Here is a 27,415-nt window from a genome sequence, read left to right as displayed (position 1 = left end):
CATACAGAGAAAAATATAAAAGGGACTTTTTACAGATTAAAAATGACTTGATTACTTGGAGATTTTTCTGGGTGTATTTTTAAAATCTTTAAAAAACCAAAGGTTGGAATCTGAGAACGACTACGAAAGGCTGAAAGCATTTCAGACGGCCTCCGAAACAACTGCTAACACTTATGAAGTGTATGTCCTGTTCGTCCAGGTCAGAGTCACCGCTTTCTATATATGGTGATCTGTGTGTGTGTTTGTGCTTATCGATAAAAGGGTCGCAGAGAGGACAGACAAACAGGAGAAGATGGAGGAGAAGACAAAAAGGTGTCTGGAGATGAAGCGAGAGATTAGAGAAGGAGGTTGTGCGAGGTAGAGAGAGAGAGAGAGAGAGAGAGAGAGTGGAGGAGGAAGGGTTTCGGGAGAGGTAATCCCTTGTGACTTTTAAATATTATCTGCTAATAAAAGTGATTTCTTGTTGCAGCGTGTGATGTTTGAATGTCCTTGAGCTAAAAGACGAGTCTGACGCATTGATCATATACAGGCCCATAGGAACACATGCTTTAATAATCATAGTCATAATTCAATCTTAAAGAAAGCATGGAGTTACTGGCCTACAGTGATGACATTGCACTCTCCTTTACAGAACGGCTCGAGAAATAAATAAATAAGCAAATAAATACATCCCACTGGAAAAGAACATGTCTCAATTAAATTAGATGTCTAAGAAATGAAAAAGAGATGAATAAAAATAACAAAATGAGTAAGTGCTGTGTTTTATGTACAAATTTCACATCGATGCACATGAAGGGGTGGAGGGTGCTCGGTGGGGGCCAGAACGAAGCCACGCAGGGCGGATCGGGGCGGGGCGGAGGGGTGAGATCATGCATTTCTGTTTCCCAGAGATGAATTTAAAAAATGTACCATACACCCCCCCTCTCCCTCCCTCCCCCACATTTGATGCTTTTCCTTTAAAAAGGTAAAAGATAACAATGTATTCACATTTTCACTGGTGACAAAAATGTTATACTGTCCCAAATCAAGAAAATCAATGCACATGTTGAAAGGAGTTGTCGGTCTAAGTACAAGTCGGTATGGCCACTATTTTTCTGTCATATTTACGCTGGCACCCGGCATGGTCTCTCGTGTGGAAAGTGCTTTCTGGGACTTTAATATCAGTGAATCCTTTTCCTTGTAATAATGACATTTTGGTTTGCACAAAACTGACCGTCCAATAGAAGACGAAGCAGATTGTTTGACTTGCTGCACAAAAGAGGAAAATATGGAAACAGCTAAACATGTCTTGTGGAGTAAAAATCTGCTTAGCCATGTAAATAATCTTGGTAAGCGTGAACATCTTGCACCGCAGGGATGAAATTCAGGTTGTAAAAATAATTTTCGTTTCCCCCTGAAAATCCTGAAAATCTTTTTCCACCTGTGTTGTGTGAAATCTTAGCTGAGTGCCAGCATAGATATGGCTTTCTTGTTGTCAGCTAAACATAAATCCTCCTCATATATCCAGGCATCTGTGAAGACAACTAGCCAACCTAACTCCAGATTTTTTACCCTGCTTATTGTAGCTTCTTGGCTACCCACTTGAGAAATCCTTCTGTATCACATTTAATGCAAAAACAAGCCATCGATGGGAGATCTGCCAGTAACCCCCCTCCTTTTGCTGAATGGCACAGTCCACGGAGGGGCAAGGCACCCGTTAAAAACAGATTCCCTGGCCAACGGAGAGCAGTTTCATGCTTCAAGAAGTGTATCGTCCAGCACCAAGGATGACAAGGATTTCCCAGCTTTAAAAAGGACATTAAAGACGTCTCTCTCCATTTCAAGGAGGATGTTTGTCGTCCAGATGGCACAGAGAGCACATAAAAAGATCCCGCTTTGCATTTAAGGGCCCTTACTTCCATTTATACATGATATTCATTGGATTCTTAAGATCCCCACAAGCTGATGAACAAGTTGCTTCAGCATCAGTTGAAAAAGGACCACAGCGGTGGAGACACCACGCTGGACGTGGGCGAAGTTGTATTTTTCCAACAATGCCTGTGTTTGAACCTGAGGCGGGTTTGCACTGAAACTGCGATCCCTGATCGGTTTGACTTTACATGGTGACACACAGGTCGGGTACAGCAGGCTGCTCTGGGTTTCCATGTCGACCCTTCAGATTGTAGCTGCTGTTTGTGTTTGTGTTAGTGCATGCATGCATTTGTGCATTTGGTTCTACTCAAAGACCGTGTCACCCAAACCTCTGCACCACACTAATGGCTCCAGCAGGAAGCCACTAGGAGAATAAAATTATATGATCGAAAATATAATTAATAAAGAGTTAAACATATCTTGCATTTTGGGTAAATCCAGCCATAAATACATTTTCATCTTCTGAAGGGCGTGGCTCAACCCAGGAAATGTTTAAACCCAGAATCTTTGCATTGAAACCTAGTGGTGGTTTGTTCTAACACAGGTGAGATTGCACCCTTGCGGGGTCGTGATTGTAGTCATGTGTCTCCCTGTTTAAGGGTGTGTTCAGGCCTCTGGGAGGTGAAGGAGTGGTCAGACCCGTAGTGAAGGTCCCGCAGCTCCAGTGAGAGGGGCTGTAGAGCCGCAGTCATAGCCAACATCCACCACAGTGTGGGGTCCACCCACCAGCCGGCTTGGGAAGGGCTGCCCCTGCACCTGCCGGTCTCTGAAGCTCTGAATGTAGCTCTGGATGGGGCAGAGAACGCGTGTAAAGAGGAGGACAAATTATAATAGAAAAATGTAGAAACAATAAACTAAAAAATAGATACACCATGTATTAAAAGTATAAGGGAAACAGAGGGAGTTGCATTACTATATTTCTAGCAAGAGAAACATGTGTCTGCGTTGGATGAAAAATGTATTTGCTTTGTTTGTATAGTTTCCCTTTTGTTTTGTTCTTATTAGAAAGTAATACATGTATATCCCACACTATGGCTTGGTGAAAAACTTGGTGTAGGTCGAAAACAAAAAGATCAAAGAAAAAACATCAGAATTTCTCCCACAACGAAAGAAAAGAAATGACTGAAACACACTTCAGGAGGCATGACAAAGATGACCGACACAACTTAGAGACAACACAGAAAATGAGACCAAGGGTCCTCACCGGTGAGAGGACGTCTGTGTCGTAGCGTCGGATTGGGTTAGGTTTGCGTCGGTAGGCGGGCTCAGCGTGCAGCTGCTTGGCCTGGTTGTGGGAGGAGGAGGAGGAGCCGTGCTGCTGCTGCTTCTTCTTCTTTTTACGATAGCGGTCATCTCGTTGACGAATCCGCATCACCTGCATCCTCCTCTGCTGCCGGCTGATGATCACTACAGAGGACAGAGGAAGGGCAATGAGGAGGAGCTGATGGCCTTTGCCGTGTTTTGTTCACCTGTAGTATTCCAAGTTAAGGGCTGAAGTTAGCTATGCTACTATGAGATATGTCAATCAAATTTAGCCCAGTTTTAACGAAAGGCGTCGGACAGATTTAACATTCCTCAACCTGAAACAAGAGTGTTCATAGCATTTCAGTTATAATCTTTTGTATTACATCATAAATGTTAGCAGACTTCTTTCCACAAGCTGATTTGTACACATTGTTTAATTTCTCCATCACTGGAGCATACCAGAGCAAAATAACTTTTTCATTGCACGATGAATTAACTCTTATCTCTTATAGAGTAAATGAAGGCAAACCAGGGACACTTATAGTTTATAGTTTAAGGGAGAAGCACATTTTCCTCACCTTTGGTATGGGAGTATCCCTCAGCGGTCACCTTCCACTGGACTATGACACCCAGCAGGGTGAGCGCAGGCCACACCCCGAGCACCACCCATGTTAGCCAGCACACAGGCTTTCCAGGTGCTGCTTTCAGTCGCTCGTACATGTACAGCACAAGGGCAAAGAGCTCCACAAAGTAGTCCACGGCCACAGTGATGACTGCTGCACCAAACACTGATGTGGACAGCGTTGTAAAGAGTCGCTGCCACTGCAGGGTGAGCACAGCAAACAGCATGCCCAGGCCAAGCAGCACGCCCAGGGGCACCCAGACGGAGCGCGGCGGGCTGTCGGACAGCTCCTCCATGCCGACCAGGGTGGCTACGGCCACCAGCAGGCCCAGCAGCAGGCCCACCATAAAGAGGCCCACGCTTCGAACCAGCATGGTGACCAGGCCGCAGAGCGTGCCGATGCCAAGGCCAATGCCCACTGAGGCCTCCACGCTCAGCTGGGTGTCCAGAACGCGCTCCTTGTAGCAGAGCATGAAGATGACGACGGAGCCAAACATCAGGCCCGTCAGGAACATCACCGCTTTGAAGCAGCGATAGCCTGAAGTAAGAAGAACAAACATCATTAACTTAAATGAGTAAATCCACTGCAGCATCCCTGTCTGGTTACACTTTGAGAATAGATTTAAAAGTGCAAACAACCTTCAGACTCACCAAAGAAGCAGTAAATGATGCCGAAGAGACAGCACATGGAGCAGACCACAGAGGGAACCACCTTGTAGCGGTCGCTGGAGTCCCCACAGCCATCCAGTCGCTCCGGGCTCAGCTCCTGGTCGGGATGGGCCAGCAGTGTATCCAGGGTGGTCGTCATGGCGACCAGGATGCGAGAAAAGGAGGGAGAGAGGAGGTAGAGAGGAGAGATGGAAGAGGAGAGGTGATCAGGTGGGAGAGAAGGGACAGTGGAGGCTATGGAGCACCACCCAGCCGCATGGCTTCACCTGTGGAGAGAGGGACGGAGAGAAGAAGAAGAAAGGGTTAGACAAAGCAAAAAGATTATGAGGAGCTAATGAACATCTACTGAATCAAAGACTCAGACCTTCATGATGTTACACAGAAATATAACTGACATCACTTTTGTGACAAAAATATTAATTTCTTATTAGAAAAACGATGACTGTCTGTGCAAACCAACGTACAAAGGAACTAAACCCAGAGGTTGTCCGAGTGGTTTAAAATCAGTCATAAAACTGGTGGTATCATTTGAAACATACTTCTTGCCAGGTCGAGTGATTTAAATCAGATCCGCTTAACCATGATCCAAGGATCAACAGCCCTGCCAGCAACAAAAAATCCCTGTTACCCTGTTAATAATGTGGCTTTCAAATCTGCAGTAGTGTAAAATGATTTTGTTTTAGGTCCACACATACACACAGTTTGGCGTCCCCGACGGTGCAAACGGCGGATAATAATAGCTCAGATAACAGCGGGTGTTGGAGCGGGGCGGACGAGGGCGATCAAAGCCGCTCGCTCTCTCTCTGTTTGATCGAGAGGCATTTAAGGGAACAAGAACTAAAGTCCTTCAGGCCGTCGAACACAAAGCGCAAAGCTTTTTTTTTTTCACCGTTTCATAAATCATTCTGTCATAAGTCCCTAGTCCCTACGTGAGGTTTATCTTATCTAAAATAAAAGATACACGTCTAATAGATGACCTTAAGTGTGGTTCTTTAAAGTCAGAATACTTTCAGACAGCTTTTTCCTTCCCAGGACCTTAAGTTTCCTTACTTCAGCTCTCAGTATAATTTTGTTTGTTTAATTCCCGGCAAGCCAACCTTTCTACAGTTCATACTTCATTTCTATCCATCTAGCCAGCTATCCATACATATATCTGTACCATATTTTCTTTCGGATTTGCTGTCCCTTCTTCCACCACTGTCATAGTAATGTATTTTTTCGTCTGTGCAGCCTTTTTCACCTGAGGTGTCCCTAAACCTTCAGTGTTTGTGTAAATCTTCAATGTAAGACGGCAGTCAAAGCACTCTGTCTCCTTCCTTTCAATATTTCCTAAAGTTGCCTCAGCTCTCACACATCAGCCCTTCATCCTTTTGTTTACTTTCCTGCAACCTCATCTGTATTCCAGTTATGTCCTTAGTTCACACGTGGTACATTTTCTCCTTTCTTTGTGTCTCCCCTCTTTGTTTGTGTAGTTTTTTTCCAACGTCTGCTGCACCTACATTTGTCAGGGCCCTGCAGCAGCACAGCGTCTCCTGACGTGACTGCTCACCTTGTTTCACCTCGTCTCCTTCTGCCTTCATCCTTCAGATCTCTTCGTTACCTCCCTGTCCTCCTTTACATCCTCTCTAACTTTCCGTCTGTTCACTCAGTTCTCCCTTCATACCAAGAACAAAAGGCTTTATGTTTAAATCAAGCGCACTGTATTATATATAGCAATGTAGGCGAACTGCTACTCTAAGAACACCCACATGTGCTGTATACGAAGAGGCAACTTCTACTTCTCCCAAAGACACTGATGTCTGCATGCATAAAGCTGTTGAGAATGATGAATTTCTGTTTACTTTACAGAACAAAACAGGTTATCATTTTGTACATTACACAACATTGTTCAGAAAACATGTGATGTGTTCATGTTTGAAAATATCCAAAAACCCTCAAAGAACCTAAATTTGCTTTTCTTAAATCACAAGTTGTCAAATTACACAAAATGCTAAAAGAGATGCATTTTCATATTTTTCTGTAAAATAATAATATTGTGTTAAAAAGTGCATAAAAAAGAACAATTGCAACAAAGGAGGGGATGCTGATTTTCCACTTTCACCTCCTCCCTTCGGCTGTTTTTGTTCTCTCCATCTCGGGATGACTTCAGTTCAGCCCTACTGTTTGGGGTTTCTGGGTCAAAGTTGCTTATGCAACTCTCGTCTGGGGAACTTTGCTCTGATATTCGCGAGCTCTCCCATCCCTCTCTCCACCTTATCCTCTATTACCTCGCTCCTCTTTTGTTTCCTTCTGTCACACATCCTACTTACTCTTCCAACAGTACCTTGCCTCCTTTGCTCTACTTTTTTCCTTCCTACCTCATGCACTCTCGTCACTCGCTTTCCTCCCTCTGCCTCTTTTTAATTTTCTCCCTGAGGGTTGACTCATAAATGTATGGATAATAATCTGTTTCATGTGTGGAGGCTGAAACTGGTCTGGCATGTTTGACAATTTACGAGGAAAGCAGACAAAGAGCTTGAGTGCCAAATCCTTCCTATTTCTGTGTATGTATGTGACCTTTGACCTCTGAATTTGTGCAAAATAATCTCGAAAAGCTTTGCAACTTTTGTAAACAGACTTTGGTGGATAAATTGCTTCTTCCTAAAGACCGATATTAATCTCCAAATGTGTGTTAACTTCTGAGTAAGGGCTTGTTTAGCTTAGCAAAACAGCTAACCTGGCTCTGTCAAAAAATATGCGTACCAACAACAGTGAAATGTCCTGATTAACATGTTCCATCTTGTTTGTTTAATGACTACACAAGCAGAAATGTAAAGAGGGGAATTTATGAGGGAGACAGAAGGTGTAACTATTGGTTGGCAAAGTCAGCCCGGAGCAGTTATTTCAGGAGTGTCATCCTCGAATGACAACAACATGAAAACTGAAGACGATTTCTTCCCCCATCAGCACTTTCCTTATGTTCCTGGAGCACTGACGCTCTCCCATATCTATTCACATAAGACAAGACATTGTTTTTGCATGCAAGGATATAATTGTTTGGAGCTGCACAGACAATAGAAAGTAAAATGAGCCTATTGGACTTTACTGAAGACAAACGTCTGTGTGTACGGAGCACTAAGGAAACTGCACAGTGTGAGTGAAGCCTTGCATTTGAATAGAGCCATAATGGAAACAGTCAGAAGGACGAAGCTGATAAAAAACTTCAATAAAGCTGAAAAATGTCTTTACACACACACACACACACACACACACACACACACACACACACACACACACACACACACACACACACACACACACACACACACACACACACACACACACACACACTGAACACAAATTCTTTCCACATTTTTATCCCCATTTTCATCCAAACATGTCGTATTAATAATCATCTTTTAGAGCAGGATTAACAGGTCGTGGCCGAGTGATCCCGTGTGTCTGTGTGTGTGTGTGTGTGTTTGTGTGTTTGTGTGTGTGTGTGTGTGTGTGTGTGTGTGTGTGTGTGTAGAGGCATTAAGCCATTTTGTACGGCACATCAAAACGTGCAGTTTCCATGTTTGCAGACAGCTCGTCCTCTGAAAAAAAAAACACAAAGAGAAAATGAAACGACGGAGGAGCTTCTTCTTCTGCTTTCCTAATCAGCTGCAGCAGCAACAACAACAACAACGACTACGAGTCTCTCCTCCTCTCGACCTGCTTCCTGTCTGTTGCCATGACGACAAAGAGATGCTGACAGACAGCCGGCAGTTGGCCCTGGTCCAAAGCCTGACCAATGAAGGAGGAGCTTTAACTCCCATAGCAACAGCATGCGAGCCAATCAGTGGCCTCGTCTGTTTCCTCTGAATGTGTTCATATACAGCAGTCTGTGTGTGTGTGTGTGTGTGTGTGTGTGTGTGTGTGTGTGTGTGTGTGTGTGTGTGTGTGTGTGTGTGTTATAAAGCAGGTCCTTCTCCTATAGAAAGCATCCATTCAATTAGAAATGACATTTAAATGCTGAGACCTTTGTTGCATGTTGTTCCTCCTCTCTCTCCCTTCATTTCTTCTCATCTCTCCATCATTGGCTATCAAATAAAATGATCCGTCTGATAATCAAAACCTGAGGCTATACATTGAAACAACAAAACAAAAGAGTGTGAGTTTTAATGATTAGTTTTAACCTTTATAAAAGCGTGGTGGGTTTGTGGTCAGGTGTTCGCCTGGTTGTAAAAATGACTGAGCTCATATGTAGGTGAGAAAAAAGGTGAAAAGCACGCTGAGAATTTAACAGCTGACAGGTGGCTGTAAACTTTCACAAACATTTAATTAACTGCCCCTGAGAACCAACGCCTCAGCGTCTGTGTCAAGTGAAGATGGCATCCCTGAGAAGAATCCACCAGTTGATGTTAATTTACCATCTGCCAAACAAATGAACACATTGTTGGAGTAAATAAAAAAAATCAAACTACATGAAAATTCAGTCCAGATTGTAAAATGTGCCGAGCTCTCCTCCTCTGCAGTGTCTGTCTGTCAGCCTAAAATCAAAGTCAGATTTAGTCTCAAGGCTTCTGATGATCTGAATCTTGTTGTCTCCATAAAAACATGTTTTTCTTTAACCTTCAGGTGTGAGCGAGCAGACAGATGGATCAGCTGTGCTCAGAGACAATGAAGTGAAAAAAAACCCCCATCTAAAATCTCTTCTACACATTGTCTCACAAACAATAAAGTCCCACAAACACAGCCATCGATGTGGTTGAAAGTTACATTTGACCATGGTTCAAACTGTTGTGGATCAGTCAGACAAGGACACACTGACACAGACGTGCAGCCGTTTCCACTGATGACATCATCAGTCTGAACTCAGCGATGGAGGCGGCTGAAAACAAGACGAAGCCTTTTCATGAATAAAGAAACGACGTCTATTAATACCCAGACTGAAGGAGAACCACATGCTGCATCAGGTCTGACCTACATGTAAAGTCCACAACACAGCTCTGCTCTTTTGTTTATAGAATCATGCCTCTGCATGAATCAAGCAAACCATGTTATTAATGCACGTTGCATAACAACCGAGCGGTTCTAAAAGCTCAGAAATATCTTAAATATAAAGATTTACTGTGCAGAACTTCATCGCCTTCGTCTTGTGTCTTTGTAAAGATGTGGACTGCAGGGAGGTGCTGAAATATAAACGAGGGCGATGTGTTCAAGTGCTTGCATGAAGTTATGAAATTGGAGATTTATGAGCCGGGTGCAGTGATGCATTCATGATCTATGCTGTGTTACAATCACATCAGTTAAAATCAAGTTACGTCACTGTCCTGCAGCTCAGAGCTGATGCCGGCTGCGAAGTAGCAGAACTGTCCGGACAAAAGTGGTCAGACGGCTAACTGACCGACCAACACCGTCATCTTTTGAGGCAAGGGTTTGTCATCTGTATGATTGGATGTCGTAAACTCAGCTTGTCAGGCTCAAATCTTTATCATAAGACTTCATCAGTCTAACCTGGACTTGCTTTGAGCAGAATGCTAACATGCTAACATGCTAACAGGACTAACTAATTTCTGCTTCTGTGTTCAGGTCTCACAAGATTCTAAAAGACTTTTGTTTCTCTACACAAGCAGAGGAGGGAGGCGGCTTCATCCATACATCTGAATGAGCTGTGTCCCAGACAGGGAAGGTCTGCAGGGGTTAAACTTTGATCAGTAACACAGTCAGTACTTCATTTGACCTGACCCTGTTCTTTTAAAAGCACTGAGTTTGTTTGACGACATTTTCTGTGTATTTTGTCACCTCGATGACTTTCGTGCATCACATTTTCATTCTGCCTCTTGATGATTTCACCGACTCACTCAGCGTTTCTGTTCAGAAAAGGTACTAATTTCAGCTTCTGCTCCGTGCACATAGGGCTGTGTAGGCTTCATAACCCTGTGACTCATGCAATCTGTTCATGATGCATTTATTTAAAACATATTTTTATTCCAAATTCTCCTCCTCTCCTCTGTTTGCTGAAAGAGGCGTTCTACGGTGCCAGAGAAAGACCAAAAATACAACAGGGAAATCATATTCATCAAAAAGACGACGGCTTTTTCTTCATTACTTAAAGAGTCAAAGTCACAAAAGTCCTCTAGTTTCATTTATTCATTCACAAACATGCCCCATCTGTTTACAGAGCTGTGGTTATATGCGCAATAATGTTTAAAGCTTCTTCTGACTTTAAGCTACAAGTTCATTCAGATTAAAAATGCTTCTGTGTTTTAAGAAAGATTTTAAGACTACACAACTATTAAGATGTGTGTGTGTGTGTGTGTGTGTGTGTGTGTGTGTGTGTGTGTGTGTGTGTGTGTGTAATGACAGACACCCAGCTGTGTTAATCCGGTCAGGCGAGGGTTGGACAGTTTGATGGGTGAGGCTCCCTGAATGAACGTGTCAGTCAGTCAGCTCCAGCCAATAAGAAGGCAGACACTCTGGTGACATCATCAACCGGCGTCTGGCCAGCCATATGTTTACTATGTTCAGCAATGTTTGTCACTTTACATTAATCTGGTGTATCAAAGCACTGGCCTGTTGGACTTGGATGCTTTAGCTGAATGTGTCCTGTAGTCTTATTTGTTAGAAGGGTTGCAGAAAGGTTTAAGCCCAGAAGGTTCAGTTCAGGTGCAGCTAACAGTTATAACTGTGAGTGAGCTGCCATTACTCAGAGACACGTCTCACCGTGAATATGGAGGAGGACTTAAGAGATAAAGATAAACTTCACACCAGACCATCTGCATAGTGCAACAAGTGTCTCAACTGTTGAAGTGCCAAGCAAGAGATTTCTCCATCATGAAAACGACACCACACAACGTGACTACGTGTGTCACAGCCGCGACTGACGCTAAAGCCTGAGTAACAGCAGAGCGAGGAGTGAGGTGACGCATGCGAGCGCAAGCATGACTGATCCTGGACCTGCTGCTGAGTGGGGATACAGGTGGGCCACACAGAACACTGACAGAGGTGTGGACACAGCATTCCTCTAAATCTGAACAAATACCAATGAAAGCAGCCACATGAATGATGCCTGTGCCAGGGTAAAAAAATAAAGATCAGTAGAGTTCAGTTTGTCCATCACGTCAAAGCATTCATTGTGTTTGGTTGATTTGTCTATTTTTCACACCAGCTAAAGAAAGAAGGGAATAAGGAAAGAAGGAGGCAGAGACGGATGGAAATAGGAAGAGGGCAGCAGGAAGGAAAGTTAAAAGTAAAACTCTGACTCGGCGAAGTTACTCGAGCCATCACATAAATGCAATGGAGTGAAAAAGACAATATTTCCTTTTGAACTGGAATCGTAGAAAAGCAGAAAGTCTCCTCAAATTAAAGCACTCGAGCAAAGCACAAAGAGTCACCTTTAACGGCCTCTGAGAGGCATTAATGAATATCAAGAAATCAGATGTATGGCTGGTTTATTCAAGGAAATTAAGAGCTACGCTCTTACTCCTAAACCCCCACAGACAGATGTTACGATATGCATGTGAGACTGCAGACGAGCATGACAGACAAATGTGTCGTTCCTCCTAAAGCAGCGTTTTAAGTGATTGAGTTTGAAGCATGCGGGCTAACACTGGAAAGGGAAGGGGGAAAAACCCAAACAGAGCCAGTGGCTTTCCCACCATGTTGTGTTACATAACGGCCTCATGATGCATTACTCACTGCACTTCAACTCCTTTCCAAACCTTTTGGCAACAATTCCCATGATTCAAAACCAGGATTAAATACGAACCTCCTTTGTGCAGGTGCTACATGAAAGAAATTGACAAAAACACAAAGACTGGTCCTTTAGAGACACTAAAACTATTTCCATTATCGATTAAACTCAATTATTTTTTATATCGGCTAGTTTTGCTGACCAAACAATTCATCCTAAAGCTGTTTCCCTGGGAAACGCATGAAACACCTGATTAACTTCAGAGAATGAGGAAGGAAGTTGGCACACTGTTCACGTTCGCTTACGTTACCTGCAGCTAGTTCATTGCAATGATGAAGGCCCTCCTTTAAATTAAATACATGACCTCGTCCATGAACATGATTTTCTGCAATTGTGGCTATTTAAGAATGAACACAACAACTCCCATGATCCCTTTCTTCTTCCTAGTGTTCTGATTGTGAGACCCCGGCAGCAGAAAGTACACACTGTGCTTTCAAAATAAAAAATAAACAGGAATAAAAATTAGGTTCACAGCAATCACTGATGCTTTGCTGATTCGGACTACAGAGTTTAAACATACACAAGAGCATGATGAAGGAACGAGCATGAAACTACGTCCAGAGTAAGTAACAGCCTTTACATACACAGCGTCAGAAGGACTGACCTCAATCCATAGAGTCAAACAGACCGAGTGAAATCTGCTCCTCTCCATCACTGACCTGAGAAATGTGCCGGTCTGACCCGATCTGCAACATGTCCTCATCCAAACCTCTCTTCCCTCATAACAGTGTCTGAATGCCGGCAGCCTAATGAGAGAATGAGCAGGAGCACATGATGCAGACAGACCTCTCTCTGTCTCTCAGTGTTGTTCATGAGCCCTCCAAGGTAACAGGCTGGTGGGAGAGCTGCCAGAAACAGGCCTGCTCATGACGAGCTCAGAGTGAGCTGCCAGCGTCCCGCCGCTCGCAGCGGAAGGCCGAGTGTGTCACAGACTACATGTCAGCTTCCGGGAAAGGGACAGAGAGAGAGAGAGAGAGAGAGAGAGAGAGAGAGAGAGAGAGAGAGAGAGAGAGAGGTTGTTGTCGTCAATCGCCCTGCCGATAACCTGGCACGACAACCTCCATCCCTCTGCACATGTCAATCAATACTGGCTGGGGATGCAGTGGGAACGTGACCGTGTGCAGGGGAGGATGTGGTCGATGGGAGCAGGATGGTGTGTGTGTGTGTGTGTGTGTGTGTGTGTGTGTGTGTGTGTGTGTGTGTGTGTGTGTGTGTGTGTGTGTGTGTGTGTGTGCGCGTGTGTGATTACTCAAAACAAAAAGACACCCACAAGAGGGAGATCAGACAGGTCAGGACATGGCATGACGCGACAGCTCCAAGACAATGCTGGAGACATGAGATCAAAATTGTGCTTTCCAGGGATGATGGGAAATACGAATCTAAACGTATTCTGAAAGCAAAGAAAAAGATACATGCACTAAATTAATAATCTGCTGGTTTATTGATAACAAAAGTAATAAACTGGTGCAGTCCCGACCTCTGTCAGGCTCAAAATGAAACAAAAGTCATCAAAAGAGAAATTATTGGAGGTTCTAAACTTCACTGGAAAGAGGTGACTCACAGGTGACTCACTTTTCTTTACAGAACAAGAACATTATGTGATTTGTGCAGATGAATATTATTTACAGCGATCGACGGCTCTCACCCACAAACACCCGCATGACTCCGGGAGAATCGTGGCCCGACTGGCGGCGCCAAGAGGCCGAGGCGTTCTCACACCTCCTCAGACACTCACTGAGCAGGTTACATAAGGCTCAGAGTGAATGGACTGCTCCGGTTATAAAACCACGTGTAGCAGATGTCATTTCCTCTGATTTGACAGAATGTGGAGGATCTGTTGCAAAAAGGAATCAGAGAGATGCGGAGGAGGAGGAGGAGGAGGAGGAGGAGGAGGAGGAGGAGGAGGACACTGAGGTCTTTGTCCATGTCAGGCTCTGTTTTTATCCGCACAGACTGCTGATCAAACACGATCCATTAAACGTGTCTCTCAAAGCACGATATGATAAAAATCATTTTCCTCTCTTTCTTTGTTTGAGCTGCAGGAAGAAGGATCGAGAGCTCTGACAACCTAATCGCCTTCATGCTGATCACTTGACATCAGTCCCTGTTCTGTCCGAGCAGCATTGATAATCCTCGTCTCTGTTTGGTCTGCTCACCGCTGATACAGAGATAATGAGATTCGACTGAATGTTGGCGGCTGGAGGCGAGGTCAGGCGAGCTGTGGATTAACAGCAGGACTGTCACTACGGGCACGTTCTGTCTGCACTGAAGTCTTGCAGGTTCCTCTCAGGTGACATCAGACCTGCAGCAGCATGTTTGAGGACGTCCACAAACTAAAAACATTGTTACATAACTGCCTTCCTCCTACAAGAAGGCTTCTCTTCTTCACTCTGTCTTAATCCTGCTGCTCAGTATGACTGAACGGCTCCCCACCAGTCACTGTTTCCCCGTCCGCTGTCACCCTGCAGGAGCCGCTCAGAATATCAATGATGTTCGTTCCCCTGGAGGACAAACTCAGGCAGGGTTAGAGCTCAGTCGAGCACTACACTGGGCTTTTATTCGTCTTAAACTATAGTGATAGTCACATAGCAGGTAAGACATCCCAGTTATATCAGGTGATCATGTGATTTCTATTTGTTAGCTTAGCAAGAGAAAAGTTCTAGAAGTAGTTCTAGACTGAACTTTCCTGCAGCACAAACATTTGCTGTCATGGAGATCAGAGTTCTTCCCTGTCGGTGAGCAGACTCAATTTAGAGCTCAGTGATGTGGAGGATATAAATGTCTCTCCTTCCATCTGTCATTGCGTCACTCTGTGTGTGGTGGACAGAACTGCAACAGCAGCTTTCAGATACAATAAATCAGAGTTCTGTTGGTCTTGGCAAAAGTGCAAACATGTTTCCTGATCTGTTGCTCAGAAGGAATTTAATGACGCTGATCAATGTCGGACACGTGCAGGAATAACCCATGATGCTCTCTGCTCGCCCTTACGTGACACCTCCAATAGCAGTGCAGTGTGTGATCACACAGCGGGAGGGTCGATGCCTCTCACCGGGTTTCCATAGTGAGAAACTGCGATCATCAACCCAATTATTTCTAGCTTCAATGCTTCAGCCAGAGAGGATAATGAAGCAGCAGGAACAGAGCAGCAGCCCAACTTTTGCTCTTTTGTTTCCACTTTCCTCTTGACAGAGTCAGGTTTGACCCTGCTGAGGTCGTAGACGCTGCTTTTATTGTTTAAACTCAACTGGTGCTTTTATTTTGACCTGACGAAAAACCTCTTGTCACCATCTCCAGGAGCAGAGACTTTATGAGGGGATGTTGGAACCGCAGCAGAGATTACAAACCTGTCACTTACATTGAGCTGTCCCACACACGTACACTAAGAAAATGTGTCAAACTGTTCCTTTGCAAATGAACGAGAGACGGGCAGAGGAATGAAACATTGATGCCTGAGTGGAAGGACGGGCCAGAGATGATTTGATCGAATGTGATCTGCAACATTTAACGATAAGTGGACAAATGAATCTCTCAGTCATTAACATACCAAACAAACATTCCCAGATTTTAGGTCCCCAGAGAGGATTCAGCTGTGTGAGCAGGGAGTCTGGACAAACTAATGCAGAATCAAAAAAGACTTTTAAACTGCTGCTTGTTTCCAAGGATCCTGCAGCAGGACAAAGCAACAGTCCAGAGTCTCCTCGGGTTTGCAGCGTCTGCCTCTCTGCACCTGTCAGCTCCGACAACAAGCTCTGATCCTCTGCACTAACATCTGGCCTCAGCGCCTGCAGGTCTCTGCTCACTGTGTGAGACTGTACACTCATTAGCTCACGTCTGTCCTCGCATCTCTTCTCGACCCTGAACGCCTTGTAGCAAAGTCTGACATAAACTCCATGCTGGCTGCAGATTCTCACACCGCTGCTGATGCTTTTGGAAAGTACAGCTACAACCAGTAAAAAAACTGACTTTAGCTGGTCCTGCTGAGATTAAACAGGAAACAGAAAAGTAAGCAATAAAAGGACGTCGAAAATGGATGAACAACGGCAAAAACAGTTATTATTGCTACATTTATCTTTATCAAAGAGGGTGAATGATCACTTATAGATCTCAAATATCAAAACAAAGTTGCACAGACTGGAGCTTGAACTGCGACTGGATGTTTATCAGATCACAGTGAAGCTGCAGCAGCTGGAGAATAAAGCGCCTTCCCATCACCAGACTCAGACAGACAGGAGAGAAGAGGAGGGGGTGAGGCGGAGGAGGGGAGGTGGGGAGAGGGAGGATGCGAGCAGCCCCATGCCGGAGATGTTGACCCACTGGCGGATCTGAAGCGACGTGTTGTGGCATTTTCATTCCCCCAGCAGAGCTGGAGCTGTGCCGCCTGACTGCTCTGATAAGACGGCGTCCTGACACTCGGTGAATACACAAAGACCTCGCAGGGCCGGTTCAAAGTCTGCAGGGTGTTTATCAGACAGCTGCTCTCACTGTTTCAGAACTTCTGTCTGTAAAACTCCGACACGTCAGGAGATGCTTCTGAGATGAAACATTGTTCACTTTTCTTCAACCTGACTTGTCAGATTCTGCTTCAGTTAGGTACAACAGTAAGAGTGGAACTTCTATCATAACCCAACCTGGCTTGTAGCTGCAATGCATTCTGGTCTATTCTCCGCGTCCATGGGTGTGGAAACCGCTGGACTCTTCCTGTCTGACAGATTTGTCTCTGTGTGATAGTTTGTGTCAAAAGGCAGCTTCAAAAGAATCTGTGGTGTTTAAAGACGGAGAGGCTAAAAACACTGAAATCAGCTGCATTGTGGGAAATGTAGGATCAAGTGTTTTATGAGTTTGTTCTTCTTAAAGTGAGGATTTTTTTGTGTAACTGATGCTTAAACTTATATCGTTCTTTTAGTAATTTGTCTCAAGAGGTCATCCATACTCATGTAGGCACTTTGTACTTGTTTCCTTTTGTCCCACGTTAAAAAACAAACTCTGGTGACTTCTGACATTTTAACATCAGCTTTTGTACTCTGAGCTTCCAGGAAATTTCACTGATGAAGCTGTTTACATTTTCAAACATCAAACTCCACTGGAGCTTTAAGGACTACATGTGACCTTACATGTTCAACTTTCACCAGGTAAACTAAATCCAGAACGGCTGCATCAACAGTTGGTTTTGTTTAAAGACAGAGATCTTATGTGTGCATCTTTTCTTTTACTCTGCAGAGACCAAATTCAAGGCTGATTTCTAAATCATTTTCTCGCTGACTTCACTTCAAAGTAATGAAATAATAAAGGTGATATCAAACTCATCATGCAGAGAGGACCCCTGGGTGTCTCCAACCTCCAAAGCTTGTCACACAGATCCATTAACCAGAAATAGAATCACATTAAAAGCCTCACACTCTGAGTTCATGCCAGGCCTTTTACAGTTACAGGTCTCTTTTATAACAGTCTCTGGGTATAACGATTATATCTTTACCAGTAAATCCAGTAGAAGCCAAGACATTTCTGTATTTGTTCTGTAACACTAAATCCAGTGTATAAAGCAGAGAAAAAAGGGAAATTCTCACACTTGAGCAGCTTAAATAGAGAATGTTAATTCCAGATTTGGGAGGGTTTAATCAGCCCAGTTATCCTGTATTAAAGGGATATTAAACCTACACTGAGTTTAAAACTGGTGCTCAGTTTGCGTGAGACCCCTTCAGGGACCTCTGTGAGAGCTCACACTCCACACAAAGCTAAACACAAGTCTCTCTGTCCTGTAAACACATGATCTATTCATCTATCCATCTGCTGTAATGAGAAGCAATTGACTCTGAGTGATGATCGACCGTGATGCGGCCATTCGGGTCAGACATCACCGACCTCCATCACACGCAGCCAGCTGACCTCAATTACTGCCACATATTCTAGATCCAACACACCAGTGATGTCTTCAGGAACCCTGGCCTCCTCCTCTGTTGATCTGACACCAGATTTCCCCGTTTTATCCTGTCTGACAGCAGGTGTGTGTGTGTGCGTGTGCGTGTGTGTGTCTGAGACAAAAGAGACGCACCGTGCGCGTCAAAGGGCCACTCACCATCATCCCCGGCAGGTTGACGCGCCTCGTCCGCGTTCACATGATGGCAAAAACAGCCTCCTGCGCCCGAAGCACCGACCATTTTCAACGTTTTCTTCCCCCACCTGGGTGTACTCCCGTCGGTGTGGAGCTCCGTCTCTCCCCGGCACACTGCAGGGCGGTGGATCCCCGACCTGGCTAGTCCTCCATGAGGAGAAAAAAACCAAAAAAACCCGGGTTACATGCCGGATTACAAGCAGAGCTATGTGTGCCAAATGAAAATGACGTGCTGAACCATCCAGGCTCTGGTCTGATGGATGGATGGAGGATATTGAGTCTCACGGTGCGTCGGGAGAAGAAGGTGGCCTCCACTGCAAAAAATGACGAGTCCAGACTTGTGAACGGCTGCATCAAATTTAGTTACTATGCTGAGAAAAGTATGAGTGAGGAAATAACGCAGCGGCTCCTACAGGCTGGGATTAAAAATACACCCCAAACAACACACTCGTAGCTTATTCTTCATGATATTGGAGTTGATTTCCACACTTTTTACATTTTATTATTACTCTTAAAAATAGCACACGTGAGCACGTGTGATACATTTTCCCAGATACAAGTCAATGTTATTTTTAACATGTATAATAAAGGCCTTTTAATGGTGGAATGTAAGAAAAGTACTGCACTTTGAGTTCTGTATTTAAGTACAATTTGGAGGTACTTTAATGGAGTGAAAACCTTTAATGGTCGCTTACGATTAGATGATATATTATAACATATAACAGATGTATTAACAGTGCATTTATATTCCTTATAGGGTTGTGCTACAACTATACTAAAAGTGATTCAGCCTTTAAATCAATTATTGCATTATAGGAAATTAAAGATAGTTTCCATATTAAGAGTTATTTGTAAATCTTACACTACTCGTTTTTTCTTCTTCTCTTGTGGGTTTTTCTTTTCCTCTATTCGGACGTTAACATGAGAGCGCTGCACAAGACCTCCGCTCTCTTTCTGCTCTTTCAATGTAAAAAAGTAAAAATAAAAGTCTCTTGATCTTGACATCTTTTGCAGTGCACGTGGCACACGCACGACGTCCTCACGCAGAGGGAAAGGAACGGTGTCAAGCTGTTCCAAACTAGAACCACCGGAAGTGGAGTTAGTTCACCTTCAAAATAATAGATACAAATCTGGTGATGCAGGTTTCGTGCGCGCATTGTAAGGGCTGTAGTATGTGTTGTACTCATGTCTAGTTAGAATTAGGTGATCACACATCAATTTTCTGGTTCCCCAGGGTTCCTGTGCAGAATAACAGGAGATACAGGGGTCACCTCTTTCCTTTACACACCTACTACAGCTGCATTTTCTCTCCAACATATAACATAACATATATGAATCCATACAAACATCCACTGAAAATATATCTTTATTTGTGCAATAGGCTTTGGTAGGTTTTAATAACATTAGGAATTCTGTCACATATTAAAACACACCTAAGGGAAATCTTATTTACATTGTTAGCAAAACTTCATACAAAGTAATATTGATCTGATTTTTTTAGTACAAATACAAAGGTAACTGATCACTGATACTCATCACACATACATATAAAAATGTGCAAAGAAAAGCAAAACATCTCGTCTTAGCCGTTAATGAAACAGGTGGATGAGAGAGAACACAGCTGCCCAGCACGCTTCGCTTTCTGATTCCATTAGTTTTCCTTTTCCCTGTCCTTCTCCTCTTTCTTTATCCTTTCTCCTTGTTCCTCCCTGCGTTCCCTTTCCCCCCCTTAAAACAGAGTTCATATGAAAAGTAAAAAACATTTTAAACTCAGGACAGAACCCCGCACACTTTAATTTCAAACTCATTATGTAACATCGGCCTCTGACTCACTGGCTTCCTTGCAATTAAATTGGAAAATGAAGTTATAAAATGAACCTGTTTGAGCCAGTACAAAGAGTCAGTTAGTTTTGCTGCACATGTGCAATGACCTAAAGCTGCACACAGGAACACACACACACACACACACTGACAGACACACACACATTCTAACATGCAGGTTTTGAGTCTGTTACGGTGCAGCTGGTAGAGTCTAAGGGGTGAACTCTTTATCGGGTGTTGAGGAATGTGTGTCACATGGGGAGGATGCAGCGATACAGTGATTTCTTTCTTCACGGCCCTGTAGCATCAAAAACAGACGGTGTGATTGTTCAGACAGAGCCCTGCAGGTTTCATTCAAATCTGTGATTGTCATGCTGTGCTGATACACTTCAGGGAGACTCCAGCATTTGTAAACATTTGATTTAGAGATTGAAAAATAATTTAGGTCAGGGGAAGAGACAGGAGCCTCCTAAACCCAGAATGTTCCTTAAATGTACTGCAACTTTCAGTGCAGACATTTGTAGATTAAATGCTTCGCAAACCACAACTCAAAGCATTTACACGTCAGTGCCTTTCAGAGAGATGAGCATCAGGTGAGTCTCGAAGTGGTCGGTTATAAAGTCAAACTGTGACACAAAAAGGAGCATGGTGGAAGAGAGCTCTTTGAACATCTGGCTTAAGTGAAGAAAACTTTGACTTGTTACAGCCCCAGTACACCAGGCCTCATTCACTTTTTAGTTTCATTTTGTCTGGCTTGTCTGGCTTAAGTCCAGTAAACTGTGAGCCTTAGCCTATGAAATCCTGACCAAGTCTTTGACCCTCAGCGGCGCCCTCTTTAGGCTCTGGCCAGGAAGCGCAGGTTGATGGGCTTTGCAGGGATGAGCAGGGTTCGAGTTTTAGGCTCCACAACTGGCGCTCCATCTTCAGGCAGGACCTCATAGTGCTGCATGAGCTGCAAGTTGACACACACACAATATAAATATAACAAATGGTGGCTTAAAGGAACAAAACAGGCCATGAGATCACACTTCCTGTGTGTGCTCTGATGATGCTGTTCTTTCTCTCCGTCACTCACCCTGGACAGAGCAAAGTACATCTCCATCTCTGCCACCCTCTTCCCCACACAGGCTCGCACCCCGACTCCAAAGGGGATGAAGCTGTAGGGGTGATGCTGGTAAAAGCCGGCCTTCGCCCCCCTGCCACAGAGCCTGCCAGGGGTCTCAGCACGGAGCCAGCGCTCAGGGATGAAGAGCTCTGCATCTACAAACTCCATCTTGTCATGACTGGTTGCGTAGTGACACAGATGGAACTGAGTCTGGAAAGAAAGTATTTATAAATATCACATCAGTTTATTTTAAACCCTCAATAAGTCAAAGTAGATAAGATAAGGACTCGGGAATGACTAGGGGAACAAACTAGAAGCAGCTTGTATCACAGCAAGTTCTTCAAATCCTTCTCATACTTGCAGGCTTTCAGCGTACTTTGGGATTGTTGGTACTCACAGGAAATACATCAACACAAGCAGGCATGAGTATTTGCAGATCACAGCCTACCTTCTTTGGGAACCAGTAGTTGTCCACAACCACCTCGTTCTCTGAAATAAAGCGTCCGTTTCCAGGAACCACAGGATAAAGGCTGGCGGAGACGGACACAGACGACAATCAAACTCCGAATCAGAGAGCTACGTAACCTGCAGCACGTGCACACGGTGTTCATCTGAAGAATGTTTTATTTGGCCTGGTGTTTTATGCTCTGCGTCATGACAGTTGTATCTGATGACAAAGATAATAACTCATGCCAGGGCAGAGTTATAATCAGGGCAGAGGTAGAAATGTGGCGGCACATCAAAAGAAATGTCGACTTGCATAGAAGCACGAACATGTCAGCAAAAGGAGTCACGGTCTCAATGCTGGCAAACTAAAACGCTGTTCTACAGTGAAATGATTTTAGAGATGCCAGAAAAGAAAAGTAATCACATAATGTGTTCATTTGCAGCACAATGACAAATACTGCAGCTACAATCAGGGCAGAAGCAGCATTCATCATTTACTCTAATGCTTTGCATTATTTCTCGTGTGCAGCTGGAGGACTGGATGTGTTCCAGGCCTTTTGGGGTTACCAGCGCACGTTTTTAGTTTAAATGGTCCACAAGCTTTAAAGACAAACCCTCACAGCTTCAGCTCACCGTAACGTCTCCTTTATGACGGCTTTCAGGTAGGGCATCCTGCTCAGGTCGTCTGTGGTCGGCTCCCGTCTATCCGGACACACGGAGTTCACCTCGCTGTACAGCCGATCCTGAGCCGCACGGTCCCTCGCTAAACAGTACAGCGCCCACGACAGGGTGTTGGAGGTCTGAGATCAGACGGGACAAAAGAGAGCAGGTTTCTTTTGGTGCATTAAGTTAGTTAAAAGAGGTGATGCACGGCATGTGTGTACAGGAAGTGGACAGGAAGCATATTCAGATGGCTGTATTTCCTACTTGGACTTACTTAGTTAAAATGAATCCATCCATTTTCACTGCTACAAACATGAATAAATCAGTAATGATCAGCTTCTCTCCTCCACATGAAAATACCTAATAACAAGCTGTGCTTCTGTTCATGTACAGAGAAGTTAATTATAAAGAAAAGTCTGCAAAGAAGGTGTTTGACCAAAAGTTAGAATTCTGGCTTCTTTGTAACCCTAATGCATGTCATGTTTCTCACATTGTCTCCACAGGATGTGAGTTATAAATCAAACCATCTGGTCTTCAGCCTCGTGTCATATTACAGCAGATTTCACAAACCTCCAGCTCGCGGCGAAAACAACAAGACTCAACCTCTCGTGGGAATGCAGCCAGACGAGCTCTGCATACAAGCTGCAATAAAAACCGTCGTGCTGTCTCCCTCACACCAGCATGAACTGACTTCACTGTGCGGCGCACGGCCATTCAGGGATGTTACCCCAAAAAGTATCAGTCTGCTGTCAATCAAGCTGTCTGTTTGAGGAAGTCAAATCATTGACTTATTCTGTGTTTTGTGCAGATGTGATTCACGCCTCTGACCGGGGGGGGTAAAATAAATTATAGGGAAGTGAATGTGATTCTTTTTTCTCCATCAGCACTACAGAATGTCTTCTTTGTTTTAAGTCCTCAGAAAGGAAGAATGTGGATTTATGATAATGCCAATACTAAAAGTAACGAGCCTAGAGCCACTAAATCCTCAGGTTTCAGGACTGTGTCAATCATCTGCTTCCAAACATGCTGCTTGTTGCAAGAAGATACACAAGCAGAGTGCGAGCAGAGACAGAGACACAATGTCAGACTGCACATGCTTCTTTTGTGAGGCTGGATCTCACATTTGGCAGCAGAACTCAGCTTGGCCTGGAAAGAAGGAATCTGGAAGAAAATCGTTTTCTATGTTGCAACAGTTTCTCCAGAAAGACTTAACAACACGAAATGTGAACTGAAGCTTTATGAAATATGGATCCAAACCATTTCAAGGCCTGTTGTTTGCTGCACGGCGTTACCTGAGGGAACGCCAGCGACCGCGTTCACTGTGTGCATGTATAAAGTGTACCATCAACACCCTCCTCACCGTGTCGACCCCTCCCAGCAGCAGCTCAGTGATGCTGATGTAGACCTCGGCTCTGGACAGCTTGTCGGAGGACAGCAGGTAGGTCAGGTACATTCCCTCTGTCTGCTCGCCCCTGCACACCTGAGCTTGAATTTCAGCAACTCTCCTGTGGATGAGGGTCTGAGCTGCCGTACAAAAACACAAAAATCAAACTATTTACTCACTTAAATAAGAGAGAGATCAAAGAGACTGGGGCCCTAAATTGCATGAATTTTCCCTTTTGTTGTCTCTGTTGCTGCGTACCCACGTCAAACAGGTCGTCCCAGGCCTGTACGAAGCGTCTCCAGAAGGGGAGGACGCCGCGGCTCCAACGGGGGAAGAGGACCACAGTCTCAGACAGAGTCAGCATGTCATTGGCGGCATTGATGAAGCGCAGGGTGTCCTCTGGAATCTCCTCCTGCAGGCAGCCTAGCCTAGTCTCAAACAGAATGGAGGAGATACCTGCGGGGGGGGAAACAAAACAGTCTAAAACTGCCCCCCTGACCTCAATCACCTCAGGCATTACAGACGTAGCTCCCACCTTCAAAGCCGAACTTGTAGAGCTCAGCAGCTATATCTGAGACAGTGGCCTGGTCCTCACTGCGACTCCGGAGGAGCTCAACACGTCGCAGCAGATCTCCGACCACCTGATGGATGATGGGGGCGTAGGCGGACACCTCTCGCAGCTTCAGCATCTTGGGATTTAGGGCGCTGCGGATTCTGTACCACTCCAGTCCTGTGCTGGAAAATAAAAGAATGTTAGCGGTTCTTACAAACTGAAGGGGCATCAAGAGAGAGCCCTGAGGCTTATCACAAACGGTTCACCAGAACTCAAACACGTACACCTAAAGCCTTTTTAGAGGACCATTATTATCCAGTGCTTGTTCATGAACACTTCAGGAAGGAGGAAACTTGCCTCGGGAGCTAAAACCCAGCGGCTGTGAAAAAGTCTGTCAGATCTAAACTTAACGTTTCAAAACCACAACACTGTTTGCCTCCACTCACTCCACATGCAGACCATAGGCCTGTCCTCTCAGGTCCCGATACTCCTTCCAGTGAGGCAGCTCAGCTCGGACCGGGTGCCGGCCCTCCTGTCTGATGACCTGAGCTATGAGCTCTGGAGTCGCCACATTAACTATGTCGAATGGGCCGAACCTGGAGCGCCAGATGGGGCCGTAAAGACTCTTCTGTACATCCTACAAAACAATGTCAGTGTGTAAAATTAGAAGTGCAAACTCAAGTCAAAAGTAAAGTACATTTAAACAGAGGTTAAAAAGAGTTATTGGACCCGAAAAAAGTTCTGTTGTTAAAACATTTCTTTATATCTTTGCCATAACAATAATTGAGGAAATACTGCACAACATTAGAACATACTATGATACTATTACCATGAACACCGCAACTAAATTATAATCTTCAAGTAATTATGATACCTTATATATTTTCTTGTCACTTTAATGGAGTCAAAAAACGTAATATCAATATTGAATACATTTTCAGTGAAACATCAGTTCAGAGGGAAACTAAGGCTGCTTTTGTTCTTACTGGCAAAAGAAGTCACACTTGACTGTTTCAGCGTAGTAAAGAAAAATAATGGACCCATATTAAAGACGTTGTTATGAGCACTGTACCTGCAGTAAGTGGCTCTTATCCGCATATCCTTTAACAAATAACCAGTAGAGGGTCGTGGGTAAGCTGGGCCCCGGCAGGTCATCGATGCTCTTCAGCTTCCCTTCCTCAGTCGCCGCCTGGACGCTCAGATTTCTTCCATCACAGAGATCCGGACCGACTCGGACTGCTGGCAGTGTCCGGACAAAGAGTGCTGAAAGCCGGAGTGGCCGAGATGCAGCTTCCCGGGAAAACATGACGGAATCTGTGCGGCAGAGAGAAAAACTGTTGTTGTTTTGTGAATTGTTTTAATGTGTACGTGCTTCATCCCAAAACTTACTGAAGACTTTTAGTATGTAAGCCCGTCCCTGCAGGGCGTTTCCGGTGTTACAGAAAATGTCGTCAATCAATGTATCCACTGAAGGTGAAAGCTTAAGAGAGGGTTTCATTTCCATAGATGATGAGAAATATTCTTTGATATTCCTGCATCTTACAAAAGAATCCTTGTGTATTAATCTAAAATATGTTGTTCTCGTGAATTTACGTCTGGTAGGGATGACTGCTTTTATAATTGTGGTCTACACTGCCCTCTGGTGATAATATTGTGTAACTACATCTCAATGAGTTTCATGTTAATGCCCTCTGGTGGTGACAATGTGTAATTATAACTTTTACATTTCTTAATTTGACCCCAGTGTGCTTTGAAATCTTTGTGTGGGAGAGACCTTGCTGATGCAGTATAACTACCTTATGTCTTGTTGCTGTGCTCAGTCTTGCCATGGTGTCTGACCTGTGACATGAAACTGTCTTCCACAACCTCACCTTGGTAGCAGAGTTTGGCTGTTCATCACCCAGTTTTAAGCCTCCCACACAGATCATTGAAATTGATGATCATTAGCACCTGTTTGGTATAATTGGTTGATCATACACCTGACTATAATCCTACAAAATCCCTGACTGTGTGCAGGTGTACCTGTAAGAACTGATTGGTTTGGAAGCAAAGGGTAGTAACACCAAATATTGATTTGATTTAGATTTTTCTTTTGTTCACTCACTGATCATTTTGTAAATTGCTAAAAATAAACAATTATTTTTCATATTTTTGAAAGCATTCTTAGTTTACAGCATTTTGTTCACATTTGCACAGCACTGTATGTAATGAAAACCAGATTAAATTAAAAAACTGCTTTTCAGATAACACATTTTTTGATAGCTTTTCCGTCCTCAGTAGCATTGAGAAAGATAAAGATTTCAATATCACTGTTAAAAAAAATCTGAGGATTCGCACTTGTTAAAGTAAAACAAAATAAGGATGAAAGAATGATAATGATTTGTTCCTTATCATTGCTGCTTCGGCCAAAAAACAGCATCAGCAAAGAGATCCCTCTTTAAAATAAAGTGACACAATACATTTTCAACCTTAGAGGATAAAAATTATCTATACTCTGAACATATTTCAAAAAGTAGTGGCTACAGTAGTCTAGTCTATAATTGTATTTATATTCAGTTTGAACTATTCATTATTAAATGATCATATTAACTGTGTGCAGGGTGTTTTTGTTTTTTACTATCACACTTCAAAATATTCTCACCAGCGTCAAAATCACATTGCTGCGCTCTAGTGGTCACGGTGTATTACTACAATTCTTGCTAACGCTTTTATTTTGGATTATTTAATCGGAAGTACTATTTATCTGTAGTATGTCTAACTTTATACTTCTGCAGTTGCACTTCCGGATTATGGCCACCAGAGTGCGGAAAACAGCCGTATTTACCCACGGATCTATACATCCATTTACATCCGAAGTGTAAAGATATGGCATACTCATACTTCCGTTGATGACATTTAAAATACAAGTCTCGAAAAAGACTAAATATTAATATTTTCCTGGTTTAAAACACAAAAAAATTCACTTTTTAAATTTGTTATGTCCATTTTCATTTATAGATGTACACTACACAGCATTTAAGATATTAAAGAAAACGCACATACATGTTTTTATGTAGTTAAACGGTTTTAATATAGTAGTTACTTTTTACTGCTCCCAATAAATTTAACAAAAAAAGTTTTTTCCTTGTAATGCTTAAAAGTTTTTGTCTGTTTTGTAATTTCAAAT

At 43.7% G+C, this 27,415-nt stretch overlaps 2 protein-coding genes across 3 annotated transcripts; both read right to left on the bottom strand.

The window, feature by feature from the left end:
- Window positions 1-522: 522 nt before the first annotated feature.
- Window positions 523-18,499, bottom strand: tmem198ab (transmembrane protein 198ab). Its single transcript, XM_069675208.1, has 5 exons — window positions 18,241-18,499; window positions 4,430-4,713; window positions 3,735-4,316; window positions 3,116-3,318; window positions 523-2,697 (listed from the first exon to the last, which is right to left on the bottom strand). The coding sequence occupies exons 2-5, from the start codon at window positions 4,584-4,586 to the stop codon at window positions 2,545-2,547; spliced, it is 1,095 nt and encodes a 364-aa protein (XP_069531309.1). The 5' UTR covers window positions 4,587-4,713; window positions 18,241-18,499; the 3' UTR covers window positions 523-2,544.
- A 1,127-nt stretch (window positions 18,500-19,626) lies between these two features.
- On the bottom strand, window positions 19,627-25,654 carry cyp27a2 (cytochrome P450 family 27 subfamily A member 2). 2 transcript variants are annotated; one of them, XM_069675167.1, is made up of 10 exons: window positions 25,639-25,654; window positions 25,322-25,563; window positions 24,696-24,886; window positions 24,232-24,431; window positions 23,955-24,152; window positions 23,673-23,836; window positions 22,283-22,449; window positions 21,651-21,732; window positions 21,173-21,412; window positions 19,627-21,049 (listed from the first exon to the last, which is right to left on the bottom strand). In XM_069675167.1, the coding sequence occupies exons 2-10, from the start codon at window positions 25,553-25,555 to the stop codon at window positions 20,933-20,935; spliced, it is 1,593 nt and encodes a 530-aa protein (XP_069531268.1). In that variant the 5' UTR covers window positions 25,556-25,563; window positions 25,639-25,654; the 3' UTR covers window positions 19,627-20,932. The 2 variants fall into 2 exon arrangements, with proteins under 2 accessions (XP_069531268.1, XP_069531269.1); XM_069675168.1 differs by lacking the exons at window positions 25,322-25,563; window positions 25,639-25,654 and having other exon boundaries at window positions 24,232-24,426; window positions 24,696-24,778.
- Between the last annotated feature and the right edge of the window lie 1,761 nt (window positions 25,655-27,415).

This window comes from Semicossyphus pulcher, unplaced genomic scaffold (assembly GCF_022749685.1).
Source record: "Semicossyphus pulcher isolate SPU_LCO1_2020_fin unplaced genomic scaffold, fSemPul1.0.p SCAF_24, whole genome shotgun sequence".
In the NCBI taxonomy this organism is placed as follows: Eukaryota; Metazoa; Chordata; class Actinopteri; order Labriformes; family Labridae; genus Semicossyphus; species Semicossyphus pulcher.
The sequence above is the reverse complement of the archived record's forward strand: the minus strand, read 5'-3'. Positions and strand labels throughout refer to the sequence as shown.

Coding starts and splice junctions, on each gene's coding strand:
- tmem198ab (XM_069675208.1), bottom strand. CDS start 4,586: ATGACGACCACCCTGGATACACTGCTGGCCCATCCCGACCAGGAGCTG. Junction 4,317..4,429: donor CATCATTTACTGCTTCTTTG/GTGAGTCTGAAG, acceptor TTCTTACTTCAG/GCTATCGCTGCTTCAAAGCG. Junction 3,319..3,734: donor GGGATACTCCCATACCAAAG/GTGAGGAAAATG, acceptor TGTCCTCTGTAG/TGATCATCAGCCGGCAGCAG.
- cyp27a2 (XM_069675167.1), bottom strand. CDS start 25,555: ATGTTTTCCCGGGAAGCTGCATCTCGGCCACTCCGGCTTTCAGCACTC. Junction 24,432..24,695: donor GCCTATGGTCTGCATGTGGA/GTGAGTGGAGGC, acceptor TTTATTTTCCAG/CACAGGACTGGAGTGGTACA. Junction 21,050..21,172: donor TGTACTTTGCTCTGTCCAGG/GTGAGTGACGGA, acceptor GTCAACTTGCAG/CTCATGCAGCACTATGAGGT.